The sequence below is a fragment of the Agelaius tricolor genome, unplaced genomic scaffold (assembly GCF_023055355.1).
Source record: "Agelaius tricolor isolate 1412-34295 unplaced genomic scaffold, bAgeTri1.0.p SCAF_7, whole genome shotgun sequence".
NCBI lineage: Eukaryota > Metazoa > Chordata > Aves > Passeriformes > Icteridae > Agelaius > Agelaius tricolor.
The window spans coordinates 32,446,389-32,473,650 of record NW_027269267.1 but is presented as its reverse complement, the minus strand read 5'-3'; the positions used below and the strand labels follow the sequence as shown (position 1 = coordinate 32,473,650).

The 27,262-nt window shown below is 36.6% G+C and overlaps 1 protein-coding gene across 5 annotated transcripts in view; it reads right to left on the bottom strand.

The window, feature by feature from the left end:
* VWA3B (von Willebrand factor A domain containing 3B) overlaps nucleotides 1-27,262 on the bottom strand; it is a 76,971-nt gene that overhangs the window by 8,554 nt on the left and 41,155 nt on the right. For 3 of the 5 annotated variants that reach the window (XM_071430869.1, XM_071430868.1, XM_071430870.1), the window contains 8 exons: nucleotides 24,885-25,003; nucleotides 21,966-22,016; nucleotides 20,573-20,792; nucleotides 16,987-17,107; nucleotides 16,088-16,212; nucleotides 14,765-14,902; nucleotides 14,135-14,232; nucleotides 8,349-11,012 (listed from right to left, as the gene is read on the bottom strand). In XM_071430869.1, the coding sequence (XP_071286970.1) occupies nucleotides 10,724-11,012; nucleotides 14,135-14,232; nucleotides 14,765-14,902; nucleotides 16,088-16,212; nucleotides 16,987-17,107; nucleotides 20,573-20,792; nucleotides 21,966-22,016; nucleotides 24,885-25,003 (1,161 nt within the window). In that variant the 3' untranslated portion in view covers nucleotides 8,349-10,723. Of the gene's footprint in view, nucleotides 1-8,348; nucleotides 11,013-14,134; nucleotides 14,233-14,764; nucleotides 14,903-16,087; nucleotides 16,213-16,986; nucleotides 17,108-20,572; nucleotides 20,793-21,965; nucleotides 22,017-24,884; nucleotides 25,004-27,262 lie in introns of those variants that run through there. The other 2 variants (XM_071430871.1, XM_071430872.1) reach the window with 2 other exon arrangements.

Genomic DNA, 27,262 nt, shown 5'->3' with positions numbered 1-27,262 from the left:
TAGGCACTCAATACAAAGCTGTTAGGTTGAAGGGCTGCCTCTTGTTTGTTGAGGGAGGGTCACAGTTTCCTTCATCAGTAAAGCAGCTGCATAAAATAAAGATTGATGGTAAATCCTGGCCTGAATTTTATTGTGAAAGAAATTTTCTCTGGTGCTATACCTCTTATAATTTATCCACAGGCAAATTACCCCATGTCACCCATTAAGATATAAGTAAAAAACAAAAGGTCAGTAAATGCCAAAATATGTTTCTGTTCAGGAAGAAAAGCACCAAGATAAATGATGAAAGGTATAACACATAGAGCACACCCTGCCTTGGTGTCTAGTCTGCCACCTTTCTATGAGCTATCTATTAAATCCAAGAGCATCTTGCCTTTTTATAGACAATTCAGATTCAGTACCCATGACTTCCTGTAACAGTAACCCCTACAAAAACTTGCTTAGTCCTTGTATGCTTGTATGCTTGTATTTATATCTTTTAATACTTTGCACACCTAGCAAAGCTCTTTCAGTTCAAGGTGACTTTCATGTTAGATCAATGAAAACAGAAGAGAATAAACAGGCAGCATCTGTGGTAAATGAACGCACTATGCATGAAAAGACTTTCAGAACAAAACCAGGCTCTGCAGACAGGCAGAGAAGGTTGAAAATATGAAGTATAGTAGAAAGAAAATAAACCCCAATTCTGCCATATTTGCCATCTGTACTCACTGCATTGCCTGAATTTACTCCCTCACACATTTCTTGGTTCAAGACTTCAGTTTCCATTTGGTCTGTGAAAAGTGAGTAGATTCACAGCATGCTGTATTAGAAAGAGCATGGGGAGATGGTGATGTTATGGATTTCTGGCATGTAAGGAGGCCATCTCCCCTAGGAGCCCCAGTCATGTTGCCAGCCCAGTCCCACACACCCCAGCCAGCAGGGAGAGCAGTGCTCCAAGGCCTGAAGAGCCAGAGGCTGCAGCAGGGGCAGTAGCACTGGCTGTGCCCGCAGGCTGGGGCTAACAGGACACTGCAGGGACAGTGGCATGCCAGTGATCTGTCTGAGGAGAATGGTGGGCTTGAAGAGTCATCATCTCCAAATATTTATTACTTACTGCTGTCCCAGATTCTGTTTCCAAGCAGAAGCACCCAAGCTCTACATTAACTCTGAGCCTATGAAAAACTGTGTAGCACCAGTATTGTAGAGAGGGTCTTAAACCAGTGCAGGCTGCTTCTTGTCTGGCTGATCAATGCAGCATCAGTGCTGCAACAGCCACTGTCAGGTGGCTTCTGGTCAATTCAGGGGACTGACAGAGCTGTTTGCAAAAAAAATCTGCATACATACCATATAAAACAAAGGTGAGGTGTGCAGGGATCTCCAGCCTCCTCATCACTGTCTGATGCAGCAAAAACTCAAAAACTCAGCAGTCACAAATCTGAGCTCTAGATCAATGCATGCAGGTCGCTGTCACTACATGTCAAAGCCTGTATCACAAATTTCCCAACATCCTCTCCTCAAAACCCACAAGCAAACGAAGATCATGTGGAAAAGAGTCAGAGAGGCAGCTGCTTGGATACTGTGATGCTCAGCTCTCAGTTACCTGTCAGGGAAACTGTCTGGAGCAGGGGATGCCACTGGAGATGGACAATTACCTCTTCTAAACCTGCTAAGGACTGAGACATGGGGCAACTTTCACAGGATGGGATGACACTGCCACTGCTGAGACCCCAACCTTAATAGCTTTTGGAGTGGAAGAGCTGGGCAAAAAGAGCTGATGTTCAGTTTAGGCCACAGATGTGTTTGTATTTGTTTGCTTCTGACCTTTTCTTACAGCCCTGTAATTAGAAGACTGAGCTTACAATGTGTTGAAATCATCCCTCACACAGTTTTGCCCTCAGCATGTTTGCTGTTAAATTGGAACCTGAGGTGTGTCTGTGCAGAAGCAGCAAGGCTGCATCACAAACCTTCTCTCATAGCTTGGGCAGGGACAGCACTTGCTTAATGCTGTTGGCCTGGCTCCAGAGCCACTGTGGGGAGGACTGGGATCACTCACTGCTCAGTTTTCAAGGGCACTCAGCATAAACCTGCATCCTTTCCTGCTGAGCACTCCCCCCTCCCAGGAGAAGCACCTCTCAGCTGGAGGAAAACCTCAGCTTTGATGCCAACACTCATTTTATCAACAGGAGAGGGTTACAGTTGGCCCTGGAGCACTCAGGGCCATGGGGATGTGTGATTAAGAGGAGCTATGTGCTCTCTCACAGTGTTGCTGTATTTATGCAGCAGCCAAGACCCAGGCAAGCAAGGAAACAGCCCTGGAAGAAATAGTCCATTGCACACCTGTGCAGATTGAGTCAAAGTTTGTTATACAAACTTCCATGAAGCTTCCCTTTTTCTCAGAAGATAGCACATTGCTCTGATTTCCCATTTTCACAACTGAGTAGGAGGTTACTGATGACTTTGTAAAGGAATTCAGGCTCAAACACTTTTCAGCTTCCTGCTGTTCTAACAGCTGGTACCAACAGGACAGCTAGCAGGTGTTCTCTCTTATGCCTTTCATGAAGAGCTGAATGCCAGGGGCTGAGTCCCAACCCCTGGGTCCAAGGCTTGATCCAAAATGATGAATACATATGCAGGTGAATGTTCTTTTCTATTTGTTTGTTTGGGGCTTTGGTTAAGTTGTTTCTGCTGTGTAGGCTATGTTTCTTTAGCAAGTAGGAGAAGTGCCATCTTAGTAACTGGGAAAGAATCAGAAAGAAGTAGTCTGAGCATAGCCTTGGCAACCCAAACCCCACCTCTGCCAGCTTTGTGTGAGGCAGTGTGATGAAGCAGCAACCTGGGTTTTTGATGGTCTGCTTATGCTCCCTTGACAGAATCTGAAATTAGGTTTTCCTGGTCAGGCTCAGCTATCTGATAATTCCAAAAAATCTGGAAATTTCATCTTGTTGGCAAACCCTCCTAATACTACTTCTCCTTTTAAAAGAGATGGAGAACAGACACAAGCAGGTGAAAGCATAACGTCCCACACATGTGGACCAGGGTGTGGAGCTCAGGACAGAGCTCACTTTGTGCAAATGCACCAACAGGAATGTTTGAATGAAAAGAATAAATCATCCTATCAATTCCCAAGCTTACTGCAAAGCAATGCAACAAAACATTTAAGCAAACTCAGGCAGGAAAATGTCTTGTGGCCACAGTAGGGAAAATTAATAAATGTTATCCCATGACAGAGGCTTCTTGAGGTCAGACTGCACATCCAGAATGGAACAGTGCAATGGATCCTTAATAACAAGTGAAAAGGAAACTCATCCATCACCATCCGTATTTCTATAATACATCAGATTTTAAAGGTAACTTGTTTAAATAACCAACAGTGATTGATGGCCACCCTTCATGCAGAAGAATTAGCCATTCAGACTACCTGTGCTCACAGTTTTGGTCCTGTGCTTGGTTAATATTCCTGTTTGTATTTCTCACAAGTCTGTGTTGCACCCAGTGTAATACTAAGTCTCTTCAGCCATTTTTTGAAATGGGATCTGAGTCTTTGTCATGTGGGATGGCACATAATCCATCTGCACATTAACTACATGCAAAATTGGCCCCCATTCCATTTTCTCCATGTCATTGGAATTGCACCTGCTCAGCCTCAAACACACAGTAATCACAAGAGACATAGGTGAGATGATCATGTCAATGATTCATTTGATTGAGACGCATCTTCCTCAAAAAATGTGAGCAGGCAGATTCCAAAGTCTGTGTGACTGAAAGATATTCTTGGGGATAAAACAGATATCTAAACTTTTCATTTAGATATCTTCTCTACCATTAGGTAATCTAAACTTTTCATTTAGATATCTTCTCTACCATTAGGTATGGGGCTTTTCCATCCATTGGTGGTGCCATTTCCTTCACAAATGAAATGTTCATATCTGCAGTAAACTATTTCTTTCCAGATGCCCTGTCCTAAAATTTCATGAATGCTGTGCTTTAGTGATATCTCTTCCCTGTACAGAAAAGACCCTCAGTGACTGCCTGTAACCAGGGGCTCCATGTGTGTGGCAGCTCCACTCTCCAAGAGAAAACTAGGATATGATGAAGGAAAGAACAGAAGGTAATATGAGCTATGCAAACTGCAACCTCCAGGACAGACCATTTCAGTTTCTCCTGGGTTTGAGTCTTCCCTAAATCAAGCCAGGAAAAAATTTCCACAGTCTCTCTCACATCCCCACCAAAATATCCTGGCTTCATAGGTATTTTGGCTGCACAAACTATATATTTCTCCTTTACTAAATAAAAATGTCTCTCTTTTTTTTTTTCCTCCACACTGAGACAAAAACAGATATCCAGCCCTCATGATTTTTCCAAAACTGATCTCCAGTGAAATAGTTCTGAGTGAAATATTTTCAGAATATTTCTCCGGTGAAATATTCTGAAATAGAATACAGTTTTCCTGGGAAATATCTGCACAGCCACCATGTAGTATTTTCCTGGGCAAGTACACCTGAACTAGCTACCTAGAGGAGGCAATTGAAAGATGCCTAAAGGAAGCACTCAAGAGATATGTAAATATATCCTCAAAGACTCTGCCTCCATTGACTATAGAAATATTTTTTTTAATATACTGTCTATTAAATGATTGCACAAGGCTATTCTCACTTTTGTCTCTATTACTCCTTGTTTAATCATGCAGCAATATTTAATATTTGCTAATTTGTTCAGAATGTAATATTAATATAAGAATATTCTTCATCTGATAAAGGCATTTAAAATAGAAGAATCAAAATGTAGAGGAGGTAATAAAGGAAAATAGAAGACCTGAGATATTATTGCTACATCAAAGCAGAGCAATGTCCAAATAGTCAGACCCAGTTATAAATTCATCATGCATCTGGAACACAAAAAAGATCTGTGATCAAATTGGCTACCACAAAAACTGGAATTCACCCAATATAAATGCACCACCGGGTTACAATGTATACATGTGTATACTTAAATTTTCCACCTCTTTCTATTTGGTTAAATGTATCTTTTCAACACCACTTTACTTCAGATGTAAAGACAAATACACACATCTACCTGGAAATTGCAGAGTCAAGCTTGAGAATTTTTTTAATGTCCATTCACTTCTCTTCTGATATTGAAACTCTTCAACAGCACAGCTGACCCTCTGCTGCTGCTTCTCTTTCAACCTCCAAAGTAAGTCAGCAAACTCATAAATAATTTAATATTCATTCATAAATCTATTTTTTCTTAGAGAATTAAAATTTCACCATTACAGGTGTTAAAACCTTTCTTATCTGCAGCTTCATCTATTCCTCCCACGCTCTTTCCTCCTGCACCCTTCCTGTGGCTTCCTTTGCTCTGTGCATGTGCCGAGGCTTTCCTGCCAATCCTCACTGCTCCATGCTGACTCCAACAACCCTGGGGATGCAGCTTTTACCTGGCTCTGGAGAATTTCCTACAGCTGGACTGTGCAAGCATTAGGGAGACTTCAGTGGGGTGGAAAGTGAAGCTCTCAGCAACTGCAGAGTTTAATACCTCGATGAACACCAGGATGATGAAATGGAGAGGGAAGATGCTAGGAGAGAACCAGGACTCTTTAGTGAGAGAAAACACTGACCCACCATGAGCTTGGATGTCACAATTCAAACACTCCCTGGAATTTATCATGAAACAAATAACTCAATGACTGTGGTAACAAAGCAGTAGTTCTGCATAAAGATTTTTTGCTTTCTTCCTCACAAGTTCAAACCAGTCTGTTTTTCAGGTATTTTTAAGTATTCTCATTTTCTAAGTCTGTAGCTTGTAGCTGTTGTGTTCACAGGCCAATCTTTGATCTCACTCTTACTTAGGGATCATCTTCCAGGAACTGCTGGGGATAGGGAATAGGTTACCTTTGTGAACCTTTGTCTGACCATTCTTTGAAGGGTCACTGAAAGGTCACTTTTTAGTCATATCAAATGAGACCACCAACTACTAGATACCCTCCTGGCACAAAATGATGAGAATCATAATGAATGACAAAAGACCAGAAGCTGGAGGAAAAACAAAAGAGAATAAAATAGGAAGAAACAAAGTAAACAAAAGCATATACCCTATTTTGCTTCACACTTTGATTTTCAATGATCATATAAAAAACACTTGTGTAGTAGAAAAAAAAAACTGTGGAAGGAATCAGAATAAAGAAGGATAAGTATAAGATGTACAGGTTGGGGAGCAACAGCCCAGACTGAATCCTTACAGAGTATGAGATTTGAGTATGATTCGTTTTAGGAGTGATTGTCATCCATAGCTATCCATAGCTACCACTGAAACTCTGAAGTTGCAGTTTAAAAATCAAAAGTGTGTCTTTGAAAATTGCCTAATAAATGTGCACCATCAGCACTTACATACACAAAAGAAACATTCTGATCCTTCTTCTGCACCCAAGAGACAGAAATCTAGAGTTCACATGTGTAAGGGTCAGGAAATTTCTTGACTGTGTCCTGTCTGCCTGCAGTACAAAAGCATTGTCAAACTGAAATACTGAAAGGTACTGTGGCCATACTGCTTCCCTGAGTAAAGTGAAAGCTGCACTATTAAATGAGTATTCCCCATCAGACACAGTTCACAATCTGTTTGTTGTCTTCATCCAGCCCACAGGCTCTCTCTGTTTCTTTCTAAGATGCTGAAAGAACCTGTTCCACTCTTGCTCTTAGGATCTGGACTGAACTGCCCTCCAAATCTGCCCTCAGATACCCCCCAACACGCCTCCTAAACCAATGGAACTGCACTTTCCCCCCTTGCCTGTTTCATTCTTTATGGGGAAAGAGACAGAGAGTTTAGCACACTTTCCTCTTTCCATGAGCAGACAGCCCTGAGACAAGACAGAATGTTTCTGGCTGAGCTGTAACATGGTATGAAGAGACAAAAGCTAAATCTGGCTGCTGTTGGGGAGCCCTTAGCCACGCACAGCTGCAGCAAGGAACAGATGCAGGCATTGCTGAATTGACATCAACTGCTCGTTAAACAAGCCATGACCAACAGATGGGAACACTGCTTTATTGTGGTAGCCTTCTCCAAATGCTGAATGGACTAGATGGAAAATGAGACTGGAAAATGAGTGGGTGCTAAAAATGGGAAATTCTACTGCAGGAAATCCAGCCAATCCCCTAGAATGCCAGGTGCCACAGCTGCTCCACTCTTGAACCCAATTCAGACAAACTACGTTCACCACAGAAAAGGATAGAAGATGTTCATTTGCAAAGGTCTCCCAACTGCCCCATATTGGCAATTACAGTAATTATTAGCATAATTGCTTCAAGTCACATCTCATTATAAATAAAAAAGGAGATTTTGGCTCTGATAGCTATTATTTGCTAATGCATCAGAGAGTGCAGTGTAGTACTGTGTATCACACCTGTACTTCATGCCAATTTTTTTTCTGTTTTTGTTTTTTTTTACTAGATATACATTCTAGAAAATTGGCAAGGAAGTTACGTGGAATGAACATTGATTTTAGGCATTACAGAACAGAGAAAACTAGAAAGACAGAAGAATTTTTCTACAGAAAGAGATTTTATTGCACCTATAAAAAATTATTGCAATAACCAAGGACAGAATTAAGTATCCATGGTCTTGCTACATCAAATAGTATTATTTGAGTTACCAAGGCAAAGAATCATTAGCCAACAGTCAGCAGGAATTTGCCAGGCTTTCATTTGCTCTCTTATAAACACACAGAGCTAACTAACACAGTAAGAGTGGCAAGCCTGCACATCAAAATAATAATGTTTCAAATATAGTGGTTCTGGAAGAAACAAGGCAGAATTCACTTCAACACAATAATGAAGCTAATATATGCTAAATAACTAACACAATTACTTAATCTTTATTCACTTCTGTTTATGCTGTTTCTGCAAGTAGGACCATCAGGAATGGGCTGTTGATTCCTCTTAACAATCAGAAATATTTTAGCTGAGCATAAACCAAAACACAAACTTGCTTTATGTCCAAAGTCCCTTAATTCATACAGGGCCTACAGGTCTGTGGTGGAAATATATGGGAATACAAGGTTTCATCAACCACCTATATAAGAGCCATGTAGCTGAATCCACATTAACTTGGGGAGCACAAAAATCCATCTTGGTAATCTGGCAATGCTCATTCAAGCTCAGGAGAACTTACTTACTTATGTAACAGATGAATGATCACATGAAGGCAACAGAAACATAGGCAGAGTGTTGATTAACACATCAAATAATTACAAAACATAGCCCAGTCAGATTACTAAATATATATATATACATGTGTGTGTGTGTGTGTATGTGTATGTATCTGGACAAAAAAAGTGACAAGATAAACATTTTTAAAGGAAATGCAAGAACCAGTGATGGCATAAATGCTTTTAATGCCTTAGACACATACATACATGGAGAAAACGTTTATACAAATATGAAGAAAATGCCTTTACTTCAGTCAAACAGATCAGGACTACTGAGCTTTTTCAGAAGTTAAAAGATATCCAAATTATTTAGGTGTTTGATATTACAAGGAAAAGAATACATGGGAGGAATATACATCTTTCAGAAAAAAAAAAAACAGGTTAACAGACTGCTTTTAGAAATTGAAAAAAAAAAAAACCAAACCATAACCTTGTTACTGTAAAAGATATTTCACTATAAAAATTGTCATTATCGCAGCTATTCAAAACATTTCTCTGAGATGCTGACTTGGGAAAAAATCTGCCTTTGATATAAACAGTCCAGAAATAATGAAGTAATTAAGTCAACTACTAGGAAAACCTGGAAAGGGATCACTCTGATGAACATTGGTGTATCCACCGTATGAAAGGCAATATTTGAGACTTCAGAGTGATACAGGGGTCTGAAGAGGAAAACAGGGTGTTTTATCTCACTTGTGCAGTTTAGGCTCCTGACTTGAATATCCAGCCTTCTTTCAGCACTACAAAAACTCCATGAAGGCAAAGTCCATTGTCAGATACCTGATATTTTTAATACCTGGTCCATAGAGACTAACTAAATAATTAATTAGAATGGCAGGGCTTTCCAACTCCTCATCCATGTTATTTAACACCTACTCACATCAATGTAATCAAATATGACAACTTCTAAGGAAAAGTGATAACCTGCATAGGGGAATCTCACTGGTGCTCAACACATATTGAACTGCCAAGCAGTAAGTGTAAACTAATAGTTCATACTTGATTGGAAGTTGAGCAGATGGGAAAAAAAAAGCCAGGCAAATTTGTTTTCTTCATTCTCTTCATCTTTAAAATGAAATCCAGCATTAACACAGTTCAAAAAGATGTGTATATCAGGGGTCAGGCAGCACATTTGATATAACTTACAAAATTATATAACTTACACAGAGTGCTCTGAAACATTTGCATGGTATGAAAATGGGGCAACTATCTACACCCAAAGAGGATAAATATACAGTCATGTAGAGAGATTGGATAAAGAGGTATGTAATGAAACCATGTGAGGATGACCATATACTGTTACTTAATATCTTTATCAGCTCTGACTTTTCCCTTTCTGACAAAACACAGAAGGATATGTAAATGAAAATAAATTTTAGAAAAAAAACTCCCATATTCAATATTTATGGTGTCACAAGAAGAGGACAAGGTACCTCCTTCAGCATGTTCAACCTGCATATGACATTGATATGTTAGAATACTATGTTAGAATACTATGAGATTTTTTGCTAAATCTAGGCAGGATTAAAATGCATAGATAACCACTGCTCTGGTGTAATCTTTCCTGCAAGCTGCAGGGAATCAGTTACAGGACTTGCTGATCACATTAGGATTATTTCAGATTTCCTCAGCATCTGCATCTCAAAATGTCCAAGAGGAAGGTGTCTGGGATAACTGAGCATTTCCAACGATGTAGCCCCACCTTTGGAAACCATGATTTTTCACTGGACAAGCCCAACACCTCTGCTCTCATATAATTCTGATCAGGCCACTCTTAAAATGTGCATTATATAATGGAGACTATAATACCCACTATAAGCAATGTATTATGGAATTTGCAGGCAATCTTTAAAGGATGAGAGAGAACACAGAAGGAACATTCAGATGAGCCAAATCAAGTTGATTGAAAACATGATGATTGAGTGAATTTATAACCCATCACTTCTGAAAGTAAATAAATAATGAGGCCATTGAAAACATATTTAAAATGGTACAAGGAGATACACCCAGCAAGTATGGATAAAAATCCTGTTATCTTTCCACTGACAGTAGGATCTTGAAAATGAAGAGCTGACAGACATGTAATGGCAGGCCTACATTAGCCCAGTCTCTGCTCCAGAGTGACAGGGAGTATAGGTACTGCTGTCAGCTTTAACTGAGCCAGCTCTTACACCAAAATCAATTTAACCTCTGAAGCATTGAGCTACAGGTGCAATCATTTAATACCCACAATATAGACATAACTTTAGTCTAACAAAGAACAAACAGTAGAGAGACTGGAATAAACACTCTGCTTAAAAGCAGGTATTAAGGTTTGGTGTTACTGCATCCTCACTGCTACTACAACTGTTAGGGAAATTAAGGTGGGATATGCTGGAACGGGCTTTATTCATTTCTTGCTGCTGCTGTGAAAACACACACTGAGAAAGTGTCAAGAACAGTTTCTAAAGGAGGTAAAAGAATTTCATCATATAGGACACAGGAAAGCTAACTTGGCTAACACCCAGAAATGCAGAAATCTGTTCCTTGTGTTGGGAATAGCTAAAGGCCCTCACAAATGTTTAATTCCTTACACTTTTTCAGAGCTACATCTTTACCTCTACATTCTTCCTTATTGCTAGACAGTGAATTTCTTTCTCTCTGTTTTACTTCTGGAGACAAAAGATTATCCAAGTTTGACATCATCTCCCTGGGATGCCTTTTGTCTACTGTTGTCCTCTTCTTTTTCTTTTTTCCCCTCTTTTCTTTCACTATGGTTTTTCTTGCTTGTTCTCCTCCTTCATCTTCCACAGCTGAGTGAGGGCAGGAGTTTTTAGTCTTAGTATCCAGGCTGGAAAACCAGAAAAGGAAATCCACTAAGCTAAAAGGACATATCTCATAAAGCCTCTTTTACAAGACATAGATTTCACCTTTTTCCACATCTCACAGTACTGACAAGAGAAGGACTTATCACACTCTTGACCATTTTACAGGGTTGTAAATGTCCTACAATTCAGTTTCCCTTTTACTTATAGAATAAGTAAAGGATAGCCTAAAACAGGGCTCTGGCCCTTAATCTTATCTGCCTCTTATGACTCCAGAAAGGATGTGGGCAAAAAGGACCCTTTTGCTGTGTGGGTCCATATCACACAGTATTGTACTTTGCATATGGAACTTGTTAGCTACATTTGCAGAGTGCTTATTCTGCCATAATTATTTCTTTCCACAGTGATGGCAGGAAAATGCCCCAAACAGATGCTAATGTCTCATACTGAAATCATAAGAGCTATATTAGTACCTCTAAAGATTAGTCAATTAAGAATAATCCCTAATACACACCACAAAAACATTAAAAGACAGTCCCAAAGAACTCAGAGCTGGAGTTACCCAAGACACTGTATAACATCTATAGGCACTGAGGACTTCCTGTCAGCATGGAATATGTGCCTTTTAATTTTTTTTCCCTTACTACTCCAGCACTTAGCACAAGCAGTTTGTCTCTTTTGAGGTTCTAATGTAATACTGCATTCAAACTTTTTGATTCCTTTCCAATTAAATTATGCTTTTGCATTTTTCCTATCAACAATGTCAGCACTTTCTCATTAGATCTGTGCATATCCATGGGCAATATGCTGCAGTGTCCCCCCTTTAAGTAGGACATAGGAGGTAGGGATTTATTTTAGAAATATAATAAACAAGTTTCATTGGAAAGCACACTTCCATGTCCTCATAAAAAGTAGGGGTTCTAATAAAAACTCCATTTAGTGCATTCATTTCAGTCAATTCTCCAATGAATTCCTCCAATTTGCCAATGTAAAATTCAATTTTCTCCTCATTTGTACATAAAAATGGCAAGTCAGCGTGATAATAAGTTCTCTTTGGAGAGTGAATGGTTGTACCAAAGCACTCATTCATGAAACAAAGCATGTAGAATGGACATTATTCTTATTGCTCATGCATTTAATCACATCTTTTCTTAATATGATACCTCAGAATACAATCCATCTCAGTAGAAGGGAAGGACTTCTGCTGCTTTTGCTGGAACTCAGACCAGTTATATACCTCCCTCTTTTCAACTGGTTGTTTGCATTGAGAAGGAAACCATGGTCTTCAGGTTTGCTTCTTGGTGAGAAGAGGCTACTATCATATCAATTATATGGCCTGGGAAGGCATTGATGTATTCCCAGATTTGGAATTTTGCTCAGCAAAGAAAGGGCATTCATTTGTTTGTGTGCTGTAGCTGCAAGCTGGTGGAGGGCTGAGTTTCAAACTCTACTAGGATCACTATTAGAAAATACGTGGGAATCAAAGGATTTGAATCTCAGATGCTTTTCACTCTGTCATTCTCAGTGAATCCATACGTCAAGCCCACAACTGGTACCCTCACCCATAATTTTTAGATTAAATCTTTAGTGATGATAATCATATTAGAACATATCAATGAAAATTAAGAACACCTGTGGGTGAACAAGCCCTGGAGCAGATTTCCCAGAGAGCGTGTACAGTCTCTTCACTGGAGGTATTCAACTATTTGGATGCAATCCTGCACCATGTGCTCTGGGATGACCCTGCTTGAGCAGGGAGGTTGGACCAGATGACCCACTCTGGCCCCTTCCAATCTGACCCATCCCATGATTCTGTGATCTAAAATTGCCTTTAATGGTGGAATTCATTTCTCTCCACAACTACCAGAAAGGAAGGTGCAGCTGGGTGGGGGTTGGTCTCTTCTCCCAGGTCACCAGTGACAGGGCAAGAGCACACAGACCCAAGCTGCACCAGGAGAAGGTTTAGGCAGCACATTAGGAAGAAGTTCTTCACAGAAAGAGTGATTGGGCATTGGAATGGCTGCTCAAGGAGAGCGTGGAGTCACCGTCCCTGGAGGTGTTTAAGAAAAGACTGGATGTGGCACTCAGAGCCATGCTCTAGGTACAAAGTGGTGTTGGGTGATAGGTTGGATTCAATCTCAAAGGTCTTTTCTAACCAAGCTAATTCTGAGATTCTGTGATTTTCCTTGTTCATGTTTCCTCTTGGAAATAAACTTCCCATGATGGAGATTATATTATTCTTTTGCAGCAGTGCTCATACTACATGTAAGAGGAAATCCTTCATTCTGTAGATGTCAAGGCAAATGGAAGACTCAAAACCAAATAATGTTTTCTCACACAAAATGTGAAACTATGCAACTCCCCCTGGGAAGAAGCTATGGATGATGAAGTTTTACATGCTTTCAAAAAAAGAAACTGCACAAATTCATGGAAGAAAATTCCATCAAGGCTATTTAATGCAGAGACTCCAATTCTGCTTCAGAGAATTTTTAAATTCCAATAATTGTAGGTTGGGATTGTATTCTGGAGAAATATCCCTAGATGATTGTTCTGATCTTATTGTCCATCCTAACGTTGTCTGAGGTTGTTAGTGCTCTGAAGGCTGTCATAATTTCAACTGGATTAAACTAAAACTTAATATAAGATTAAAAAGTAACCATAAACACTTGGAACACTTGCATTTTCAGTGCACACTTCATATCTTGCTGCCCATTAATTCTGCAGAACCTAAGTAGGGGCTCATACTCATCTTACACACTCTCTCTCCATCTCCAGATTTAAGTTCAGGAGATGAACAAGTGTCTTAGAAAAAAATTGCAATTTTATGTGCAGCTTTACTTTACAATAAGTATTTTAAAAGTAAAATAAGGTCTACAACAAATAAAAACTCCATCTCACGTTTCAGCAATCCCCTTAATAACTTTCTGGGACTAAGCTTCAAACCATCAGATCCCACCAATATTTCTGGAATGAAAATAAGGCAGTAAATTCTCACATAAACTTAGTTGCAAGTGTAGAGTAAGCCAGTTCGCAATAGCTGTAGTTAAAGTACTACGTATGGAAACCTGACGGCATAGCTGAACTCAAAGTGCAACATTTAGAATTCAAATTTTAAAAATTTGGTATTTTTAGGTTCAAACATACTCACATCTCATAATCCACCGTCTGCACCGTTCTTATGTACTGACAGGAATAAGCATACTTGGTTTGGCTGATTTTAATGAGCTCACTTCTTATACAGTGTTCCTGCAATAACACAAACAATATTCATCTAATTAAAACTCAAATCTCAAAAGCAATGAAGATACATATGCATAAAAAAATCAACTGTTTAAGGGTAACTGTAATCAGCCTCTAATAAAGATAATTAATATAAAAGTTTCAAGTACAAAGTAAATTTTATTTAATGCATGCTGTGAAAAATGCAGTAAAATTATCATAATGGCTTACAAACAAAAAACAAACAAACATAATGGAATTAATGTCAGACTATAATGACTGTGTTAAAACTCCCTATGTTTCTTATTTTAGAAGCATGGAACTTGTGAAAGCCACCAAATGTATTAAAGAAGAAAGAACAGAGTATAATTTAAGAATAAATTATCCAACAGAATTTCTTCGTTCAGGTTTATTGCATGAGCTGTTCATTGCACTCTGAATTCTGATTTACTCTGGTTAGCTGGAGACTCAGATTGGGACAGAGAGCCCATTAGCCTGGAAAATTCTATCTGCCTCTTCAAAACCAGCCAGCCTGGTATCATCCCCTAGGTTTACTTACCTCTCTATTGTTGAACAGCAGCACTGTGTAGAATTTGTCACCTGTCTCCACCCTCTGTGGTGTTGCTATGACAATGGCGGGTACATAACATTCATTTTCTGCCCGTGTCCCGGTTCTGGCAAACACATAGTCCCCAACCTGTGCACAGGAAAGCATCACTGCAAGAACCACTGCAAGAACCACTTCTGAGCTCTACAAGACATAACTACTAAGGTATTTTTACATGAATCTTCATTCTATCATGTTCCCATGATTTAATATGGACCATTGAAAGAAAAGAACTTGGTCCTTGCATGTTCTGATTATGCAATTTCCACTGAATCAGGGAGAGAACACAAAACAAAAATAAAGGACTGAGTTCTGCTAAATGTACCTGGGCTTAGCTAGCAAGCTGAACTGAATGAGGAAACTCTTACAAACTGTACATTCCCTTGGATTCTAGGCAAATTTTAAGTCTTTCAACAAACCAACCTTGGGAATTTTAGAAAATTCCAGATGTAACTGATTTATCCAAAATTGTTTTTAAAATTAACACAGAAGTCACAGTTTTATATCAAATTCTGCAGGTCTCTAGAGTTGGATACAGAACTTACAGAGTTATCAGGAGCTACTATATCAGGATTTGTCTTTATCTCAAACTGAAAAAAAGGGTATGTTTCTAGTTTTATATGTAGCAGTGCAATTATAAACATGTTTCTTTTATTCAAAACAGATGGATCCATCCTGTATCCTCTATGCAACCATCACCATTCTGGTGTGTAAAATAAGAATCACCAAAAAAACTCATCTGTGATTACACATAGTTAGCTGATAAATTTTAAAGAAAATCAGAAATGAACAGGGATTATAATTTTTTATTACTGTTATTTACCTTAGTATATGGTTGTTTTCTGGATTTAAAACATGCTGTGAAAACTGAATGATTAAAACCTGCTGTAAGTAAACTGCTCACACTAAGTAAAAAAGGCTCTCAATTTATAATCTATGTGCTATGAAATAATAACTGTACTAATAAATAGTTCACCTTTCTTCTATGGCTGGGGAAATATTCATGTTTTATAAAGAAAACAATATAGATTAATTTAGAACACATAATTTTAATAAACAAAGGACTAGAACTACAATGAAAACAAGCTTCAAACAAATGAAAAACTTCATGTTGAAAATAGTATGATACTACTATAATGAAAAACTCTTCTTTAAAATAAAGGTATTTAAAAGACTTTTTAAAAAATCTATAATTTATTACCTAAATATAAAATAAATTTCATATTTTAAATATAAAATGCATATTTGCAATCATGAAAAAATACAGTTTTTCACCTGCAGATGTGGGCATGGCATAGCACCTCCCACAGGTATAGTGAACTTGACAAGGACATCACAGCTCTCCCCATTGCTGAAGTCAACAAGTGCACAGCTAGAACTGATATTCTTTATCACAGTTCCTGAAAAACAACAGAATAAAATATTTAAATTATTTTTCTTTCACCCCTTGTGGAAATTTTTTTGTAAAAAATCCTACAGGCTGTCACACATCACTGAGGCCACCCATGTCTATACTATGCATTCTTCATTTTCATTTAGCTACTATAAGCTGTGCTAGGGCAATGGAGACATTTGTACCTAGAAAACCCTGTCTTATTAACCAGTCTTAATAGTGCTATAAAAAGAAAACAAAGTCTTTTTCAAGCACAGGTCTGAAATTTGTAAGCTGATCTGGTTAACATAATAAAACTGATCGTTAACATAATAAAACTACTACCACAGTTAAGAATATGTAATTAAAAAATCCCAACCAAACAAGTAAAGATAACACAAAGATAAATGCATACACACAGAGAATATTTAATATTATCTGTGTGAAATAACAGAACTGAGTTTTACCTACTAACCATGCTGGCTTAAAATTCAACAAAAAAGCAGCACCATTTAGTGATCTTTATGCACACATGCAAAATCTTGGCTCATGATTTCCTTCCATACTTTTCATAGACAAACATATCATTACTCTCCAACTTTACAAAATGAATGTCTTCTTATAAATGTATATATATGTGCACATACATATACATATACAAAATAGATATTCCTTTTCATTAATATGCACACGTAATAGTAAATGTCATTAAGAAAAAATAAGTCAATTATGACTATAACTTATGCTTTATCAGTGTAAAGGAACATTAAATAATATTGAAAATGTGGACAAAAATGTATACCTGGATAATAAAATCCTGTGATGTCTGATCTTGCAATTACCTTTTGGCTTTTGTGAGTTACAAATATTTGATGTTTTTGTCTTGTCTTAGACTTCAGCTTCCCATTTTCTTCTTTAAATCTCTGTAATTTGAGACAATTATTTCTCTACAACAGCTAATGCAATCAGCCTTAATCAATTATTAGAAATTATTTAAAAACTGAGGCGGTGTAATGCTACAAAATCTGTACAGAATTCACAGCAAACTGGAAATGCTTTAAACTTTAAGAATAGCTCTAAGTACAGGAAGTACTTATATAAGTGTTTTCACTATAAAATCCTGTTCTGTATGGTCATAACAATACCTATATTTTCATGTGTTCTGGCTACCATTTTTCTACAAAAAATGTCACAAAGATGCACAATTCATATTAAAGGATGAGGTAAGGAAAAATCAGCTCTTTTTTCAGAATAAGAAAATTTGCTCTACATATCTCTTTTGTCCAGACAGGAGAGACAGGAGAGTTTTCACAGTAATCTGATTTGCATTAGAAGTACCTCACTGTATGGGATGAATCATTAAAAAATAAAATATGAAATCAAAAAATGTTCAAACAAATCTTCAAATGTCTGGGGAAAAACATTTATTTACTATAAATTCAAAACTCAATTGACATTTTCAACCATGTTAAAACATTCCAGTTTAGCAAAATATTTTACCAGATCTTCCAGACCTGCTACTGTCCATTATTCTGCCCAACTAGTTGGGGTTCTTCGTGCACTAATCATTTTTGCCATTCTGCTCACAATAATATTCCTAAATATAAATTACAAGCAAGTGCAAAACTTGCTTATAATAAATCAGTTTCACCACTAAATGAAAATCGTGGCATTTATTTTCACCATTAAATTAATTAGTTTCACCATTAGTTTTTAAAATATTTATTGGTCTACCTTGTGGACAATTTGCAGGCATCCATCTCTTACGTGGTTTTTCTGAATCATAAAAATGTGCAACTTGAAATCTTGAGCTTTTCCACAGATCTACACATTGTTCTGAAAATGACCATAACTCACAGACTCTTAATAAAACTCCTGCTTGCTAGGATGTGTATGACTTGCTTCTTTTTCTGATGAAATTTTTTTTCTAAAAAAGTGTATTTGATTTGATACTTGATTTTCCCTAATATTCAATAGTGATGGAAAATATATTAATAACTTTGACTGATTTGTTTGTTCTCAGTTTCACTCTAATTATTAAAGTATCTTTTTTTCAAACTCCCTCTCAAAAATCACAAACAACCCTAGGAAAAAAGTCCTAAAAATAAGCAAAACACACAAAAGAGGCAAGGAGATATTTTAAATTAGAGATACACGGGATTTTTCTAGCTTTTTCTTTACCCCTACAGAATATTAATTATATGAACAGTCTGGGTTTTTAAACTCAGACTAAACCAGAGGCTCTTCACAGTGCTTAACTGACTGTTTGAACTACAACTCAACAAAGGCTGATTGAGAGCAGACCTACAGTTCCACAGACACAAAAAAGTATTTGGGTAAAGCATTTACTTAATTCCTCAGACTCCAAAAGGACAGCTGCTGCTGAATATTTATTATCAACTAATTTGTATTGCTTGACTAATAACTTGGGCAACTTCCAGCACTCCACGTTAATCCAAATACTAAAGACGACACAAGCATCCACAATGAGGATTCCGAGTCGTGCAGAATTCAGATGGCTCAGAAACACTGTCTAAATTCAAATCCATCTTTCTTTTCTCTCACACAGCTTTTCAGTGTTTAGCAGACACTGTTGGAGTGGCCATTTCTGGCATTCAGTATTTTTATTACAAAAGAGCCCTATCTGATTCTCAGAGATTTTTACCATGTTTCACTCTGCTTCTGTTGAAGGCAATGCATTAATGGGTGAAGGAGACTTTGTTTACTTCTTCCATAGTTGCTACATTTTTAAATTCCCTTTCAAAAAGAATAGTCTTTGCACTTTCCTACTATAAGTGAGAATAGACATGAAGAATTACCCTCAGATCTCCATGTATCTTGGCTCAAACTTTGGGTTTTTATAATCCTGACACCTCCAGAGTCAAGCAACCACCACTCTTCCCTGGGTGCCAGTGGGAACAAGCCCATTCTGAATAGACCTAGCCCATTTTTATGAAAGGGCCAAAAAAGAAAGAGCTGAAAACGTGTTATTTAAAATTTAGTAAAAAAATCATCAGGAAATTTAAAAGTCTGCTTTGTTGAGTAGTTTCAGGATAATTGTGATTTTTTTCAATGATGTCACAATGATAGTTTTCATTCAGTGCCATATCAGCTATTTCCTAGCTGTAACGTATTTCAGTTGGCAGTTTATTTCTCTAGACCCATTTTGTGGGCAGACATCACAGTTGCCAAAACCTTCAACAAAACTTTTTAAAGCCTTCCCATTTTTCTTCTTTTTTTCCCCATTGTTTTTCTGCTACATAAACAGAATTCTAATTACATCTGCATTTCTGCCTCTCACTCCTGAAGCCTTTCAGTTGCAGATTAGCAATTACTGAAGATGCTGCTCTGATTAGACTCCTAAAGCAGGTTGACTCAGGATAAGTGATTGCACAATGTTAATCACATCATGTCTGAGAGGACACACTGGTTGTTCCAAGCAACAGTAAAATTACACTCAACAAATGAAACATAAACATGTTTCTGCTGCTCTTGTATTGGGACATTATACAGCATAGGTAAATCAATAATCAAAATAGCTCTAATAGCAATGTCATATTTTCAAACTAATGTGAAATGAATCAACATCATCTGTTTTAAGAATACATTAAAATGCTTTCAAATGTGCAGTCTTTAAAAACTCAAAAACTACAGAAAACACACACACACACACATATATATATATATACATAACCACTAATTTCAACTGCAGTTTCAGAGTAGCTAGACTAATGTATTAATGCTAGACTAATGTATTAATGAAATGGAGAGAGAAAATAAGCCTCTCTGCCTAGCCAAAAATGGGTGTCCACTTCAGAATGAGCTCCAGATGACTCAGTTCTGCCACTGACTCAGTTCACAATTCTGTGATATTGCCCACCAGTTCACATATACCCACATTTTAGAGACAGTTAAATTGTAGTGTACAAAAATGAAGCTGAATCCCACCTCTTCTCTCTATATTTTTTTTACAAGAAATGTACCATGGAAGATCACAGTGAATTACTCCAATATTAGAATACCTTTTATTCCAGTTTATCAGATATTAGCCCAACAACAAATCTTGTATCTAGACTGCCTTTAATATATCTGTTATTTCTCTTTCCTGCTATCATTACAGCAGAGATAAAGATCCTTTGCTGTGATTTACTTCTAAGAGGCTCAATTTCTGTGGCTGTCTCTGAAGCTTCAGAACTTCTACTTCCCTAATATTTAAACAAAGTAATTGAAAGTTTGCTCTCTTCTTAACAACCTTCCTTCCTCTATCCATTTTATTTAGCATCATGCTACAATTCTACTTTATCACCTATGATAATGGAAAAAAAATATTCCAGAGGTACATAGTGAAGAGGAATATCTAAGGGGAAAAATCCCTTCCCATGTATTACCTTTTTATTGTTGCTTATGTATGATACTGAGCTTTTCTCAATTTCCTTTTTGACAGCTTCCTGAAGATCAGAGGCTTGTTGTATATATGTTAATGCTGTCAATATCTCATCTTCTAACAATTTGACATCTTCATAGGAAACTGGCCATCCCAAATTTTCTAAAGCCTCCAGCAAAGTTTCTTTATGCTGTCTATATGGGACTGGCCCGTCCTCTTCAAATCTTAAAAAAATATATAATTTTAAAGAAATTAATAATCACAAGTAGGAAAAGTTGTAAAAAAACGTTTAAAAGCTCTACAGATAGAGTCACAAATTGTGGAGGCAGAATAAAGAATCAGATTTGCCCAATTTATCTTCTGTATGCTACAAGTTCTTGCATTTCATCCAGATACTGCTGTGTTTGGTGGAACAATCATGCCTGGTATAACTATATCTTATAGAAACACAGCTACAGAGAAATTCAAGTGGCTGAGCCATAATTTCTGAAAAATAAATCAAACATTTTAATATCTATGCACAATACTATAATGATTTATATGCTCCTCTAGCAATAGACTGTGCAATTGCTATGACATTTTTTTCATTACATGCATAATTGGCCATATGTTATCAATAATTAAACATTGTGGATGACACCCTGTCAAATTCTTACATTTTGCAACTCATTGTCTATCAAGAGACAACTATTTCCTTTTTTTTTTCATTACATGCTGTTTTGTTTAACAGTCTTCATTTCCTCTTTGCACCAGAATGAGGTTTTAGTTCTCCTTATAAATTATAAAACTAGGTTTTTTACTCATTAGCTTATATCTTCTTAAAAGCATTCTAGTTTTCATTCCCATTTTTCTGAGAAGAACTATTTCAGGCACATTCAGTTTTCATTAATTGATCTTTGCCTTATTCTCTGGCACAAACAGATGCTAACTTCACTGATGTTTATACAGCAATTACTTTTCTAAATCAATAGAAAAAAGTAGGCTAACATAGTACAAACTTCCAGAGTGATATACAGCTCCAGCACATGCTTTTAAGGTGCTTATTACACCTTAACAAACCAGCCACTAGAGAGCTCTTTACAGGATGAGAGAAGATTTACTTTGATGTCAAAAGCAATGACACACTGCCCTCTCAAGGCCCTGCATTTGACACTGATAAAGGATACAGAAGCAAAATTCAAATGGAATGTAAGTCCTTTCTTTTAAAAATAATAGCACCACAAAAAGGAGGTCCAGAATTTAGTATTATTCCATATCATCTATACATTTTTGAAAACAAGGTATATTTATGAAATAGTTGAAAATTAAAACTGGTTGGTTATAGAAATAGTGATAACAATCCACCAAATATTTATGACCTTCAGAGGTACATTAGAAAACTAAAAGTGATAGCTTACTTGTCTCTTTCCTCCTGAGATAGTGCTCTCCAAATAACTAGGTTCAGGCGCCTATTAAAGAAAGGAAAGCAGTTTTTGAGGGAATGCAGTTCCTTGTGCAGCTGATCATCTCAAAACTAGCAAATAAACACAGTTTCTTAAGATATCTGCACTGATTTGTATTCCAAGCACACTGTATCATCAACTTTTATCCTTATCATTCAGCTATGAAATTATCAACTGCAAAAGAAGATGGGAAAGCAGTATCTTCCATCAAATAACAGCATGACTGTTTCAGGGTCATAGAAGGTTTAATGGCAATCACTGCTGCTTCCTGCCAGGATTTTCTATGGATGGTTGTCTTCAGCACCAGCAAGTTAAATCAAATAACAAAACTGATTAAATGCCAGTTAAGATGCACAGTTCCTCCAATTAAACATTTTCAGAAAATGTAGTCTGAATGTAGTCATGCTAATTTCTAATTTTTTTCCCTGCTAAGATTATCCCTCAGTTGTGCCATTCAAGTTTCTAATTCATTAAACTCTGGCTATGAAAACAAACTACTGACAGGAAAACAGAAGTGATTATCCCAAAGCAATGCAGGTCTGAAATTTTTTAAAAGCATCACTAAACTTTCTGCTTTTGCTTTTTAAGACAGAAATTTTAAACTCTTACAAGATCATCTAGCTTAACATCCCAAACAAGCCATCACTCAATTACTGTATTTCAGCTATAGAAATAAACCTTACTGATGATCCCAATTACTGTAATTCTAGAAAAAATTTCCAAATTTCCTTTGGATACGAGAACAAATTCATTGCTAGGAAAAATTCAGATTGTAACCTGACTAACTACAAGTAGTCTTGCCAGATTTACTGGTGCACATACAAAAAAAAAAAAAAAAAGCACATTAACAACAGATTCTGAATACTAAATTCTTGATGATTCATTTTATCTACCAGAAACTAAATCCCAGCATTTTAAGAATACTTAGTTCATTCCCAATATACAGTCTCAGCATGCTTCAATGCCTATTTCATCCTTCTAAATCTGCACACCCATAACAGTTGATTATAAAAGCTTCTGGCTCTACAAAATCATACACATTATGAAGCTTTCAGTGTTTTTCTCCTTTAATACTGTATATTCTCTTTGTCAGACCACAAAAATTCTGCCCTTGCCACTTTTCTCCCTCTAAATCTGTTGCTAAACTCAATCTGCATATGGGGAAAATACTGGCATGTTTGTTTCTGTGCTTGAAACCTGGATGCTCTGATGTATTTTTTCATCTACATATGTCAGAATAAATTTGTGACCAACCACTATTTACAAAGCTGAAGTGCAGCTTTTGGAAATTCAGTTACCAGAAAAGGGCTGTGACATCTAGATTAAAAAAAATTTAGTATTACTCCATATCATCTATACGTTTTTGAAAACAAGGTGTATTTATGAAATAGTTGAAAATTAAAACTGGTTGGTTATAGAAATTGGCTTGCTGTTTTACAGGTAGAGAAAAAGCAAAGAGATTTTTTTTTTTGCATTTTTTGCCAATTATAAGGATCTTCAGGTAGATTTGTCTTCTATACCTCTTTTTCATGGAAGTAGGAACTCAATCCTACTATTGTAAATACACTGATTCATTGATCTCTGTTGGTCAACAGAAGTAAACAGTAATCCTTATCATCAAAGTCTTAGGGAGACTGTGGCAATGCTATCAGAGTTTAACCAGAAAACTATTTTCTTTGCCTTAAAATCAAAGTCAGTAAATGTAAAACAAAATGTAAAACAACAATGGTATGGCACAGCAATGAAAAATTTGAATTTTTTTCAGAATTCACCATCACAAATAAACCACTTGAACCTTCTATTAAAATGAGTGACAAATCAATTTCTATTAATTCTTCATCAGCCTGGTAACAAGAGTGTTCTCAAAGTGACAGAAAAAAGAAAACAAGAGACTTTTATTCACAGAACTCCATTAATACTAGACATATCAAGAGCATTTCCAAATCAAATTTCTTGATTTTATCACAAAAGATCCATCTAGGATAATAGGATTGAAAAAGAAAGCTATAACATGCTTTAGAAAGAACTGGTATGATCATACAGCTAACAAGGAAAATAATCTCAAACCTTAAAGATGCCCTGTGGAATTAATCAAAAACCAAGGACTAAACACTTGTCATCAAGGGGGTTTTGGTCATATAAAATAATTACATTTGTAAATGTTGTTAGAATACAGCCTAAAAATATTTATTAAAATAATTCAAGTCAAAGCTCTCATATGATTACTGAATTACCCTTTAGTCAACTGCATTATTTTTTAAAAAATTGCACAAAGTTAGATCATAGAAACAAGTACTTTGGAGATCTAATGCCTTTTTCCTCTTTACTTCTGTTGTGTTTTTACTAACACTTAATTTAAAATTACAATACATATATATGCCTCTCAAAAAAAATTCACCAAATCTAAATTGTCAGTTTCTTACTGGTGTCTCAGTTATATTTTTGCATGCATAGCTGGGTGATAGAGAGCTGGCAGCAAAAAACAGGTGCTTAATTTAAGTATCAGCCTGTTTATATAGGAGCTTAGTTTTAAGTTACAAGTCTGGCTAGAAATGTATGTTTATGGCCAAATTCCTCCTGAGGGATGACTGGTTTCAGGTTTGCTCCCAAAAAGTAAAAGAATTTTGCTTTTGTTACTGAAAAAACATAATATGAGCAACATGTTGTTATTTATCTCCTTGCCTATTATCTGTTTTTACATTCTGCTTTAATCTTTTTAAAGAAAATAAAATTTCTCCTAAATGTCGATGGTGGATTAAAGTGTGTCAACATGCAGAATTATCAATATTGAGCAAAGTATGTGTGATGAAATACTGAGCACCTGAGAAAAAAATATGACTGCAACCATAATAAATTTCTGGTGAGTAGACTTGCCTCTCATAGGATATAATTGCTTGTTCCAGCTTCTTTTTATAGGCATCAAGATTCACTGCCCAAGGATTAATTAGTGCAATCTCCTTCTTGTCACTGCTAACATGGGCCAATGGTAACATCTATCATATAATAAAAGACACAGATATCATTTATCATACAAATTTATGAATGACTGAATGCCAAGGCTCGGAACAGCCAGAAGGAACACTGGAAGCTGCAGAAAGAAAAATCTAAGCACCACAAATGTCAGAATTAAGACAGAGTTTCCAGCCATTTCTTCTAAAATAAAACAATCTCATTATGAAGAAGTTACAAATTAAGATTCCTAACTATTAAGTAATTCTAAGTAAATCAGTACTGTCAAACAACTCGCTCCAATAATGTAAGTCAGAAGGAAACAAGTATGTCTAGTGTATGACCATATTCCATGTTTTACTGCCTTAAAACACTCTCATACTTTCTAGCATCTCATTGTAGCATACAGGTGTGAGAGTAGATATTTAAATGTATTTAATGCTCTTTTTCTGGAGGACTTTCTTTTGCAAGGAATTAGAGTAGTAAAGCTGTAGAGAGGTATTTCTCACCATCAAACTGATCACCAAAGAGCAAACAAGGTGGACATTGGTCACCAAAACTTGTCTGGACTATTTAGGAACCTAATCAGGTTCATCAGAATCAGGAACTTTAATATTTTTCAAATCTCCCAATACAACACCTACATAACTCAGCTTCATTATAAAAAGAAATTAATACCACTGCAAGTAGATCTTCAAAAGGCAGAGAAAAAGTTAGAAATGGATGATTAAAGAGGAGGAAAGATGCCTTCCAAACTCTCAGTCCAAAGTCCCACCATCTTTCAGCCCCTTAAATTATTCAGTAGTTTGTAAACAAATAGCTGTTTTTCATATCAATGTCTTGATGCTGAATATAAACAAAAAAAAATCCAAGGAAGAAACTGCAGAGGAAAGGGAGTGTTACTCTCCCCCTAACTGTCTTCAACGCATATGATTGAGTGGGAATCTTCCCCAAGTGCCTGTCTGAGATCAGGATATAGATGAGCAAAACATGGATGAGGTTCAATTTACACTAAACTAAAATCCCTGTTGGGGGAATAAGACAAACTATCAGGAAATAGAACAATAAAGAGAATTATTTAGCTGAGAACATTTTTCAGTAATGCCGTACTTGTGTTTGAATCAATTTCAAATTGCAACAAAAATAATTTTTTAGGAGCAGCAGTGTGGCTTTATATCACCCTCTCTTTCCAAGGATAGTGTCTCTCTGATTAATAAATCTGTGTCACATCAGTGCCAGACCACATCAAAGCTCCTAATATGAAATTAATCTTAAAATCACTTAGAAGCTAAAGACAATGGGAACATGTCAGTGAAAGCATCTTGCTGGAGACAGATGAGGTAAATCTCTGCCCATAATTCTGAGCAGTGATGTCTGGCTACTTGTTATTTCCAGGTGAAGTCTGAAAGCTGACAGGCAGGGAAGTGATGACCCCTTCAAGTTCTGTAATGCCATGATTGTTTTCTTTGATGTTACTCAAACTGTAGAGGTTCAGCAGGGCCTCACCATGTAGGAGCCCACGTCTACATAGCCTGACAAATTCTGAGAGGAATTTCAAGTACAAACAGCATAATTTGCAACATGAATATTTTATACAATTCATAAAATATTTTGTATAGAAGGACCAGACAAGCATAAACACATTGTTACACTTTTGAAGACAAAAACCAGAATGGAATGTGTTCTTAGCAAATACTAAACTTGAAATACTATGAATAATTTGAGAACAATGAAAACTGCTCACGAAGTCAAGTGAAATTTTACAGATTCAGCTGATAGAAATCACACAGAAATTTTTTTATTGCCAAAATGTTTTCCCATTTTCTAAATTAAATACTTTAGCTTTTACACTAAAAGAATTCACTTGTTTAAAAATGGCTTTTATTTCAAACCTCAAATTTCAAAATCTTAAAGACAAAACCAAAGCACAATAACCATATAAAAAATGTTCTTATTTTAGACCAAAGAAAGATGGTTTTGTTGGCTGAATCTAATTCTTTTGAGCAAAGCACTGAGTCAAAACTTCATGACTTGCAAACCTGTACTTAGATGCCACAGCCTGTAACATAAATTTACATGATTCTACAGGGAAGGTTTCCCTCAGAATTAACATAGCATAATTTGGACAAGCTCCCAAGCCATTATACTTTTTTCTGAATATGAACCTGGATGGGTAGTTTAATACATTAACCTCTTTGAGATAACTCAGGTGAAACTGACAGATAGCACAGAACTGAAAACAACAGGTCAGACTTTTGTTAATGAACAGTTGTCATGGAAACCTTTTTCTTGCTGCATCTCCA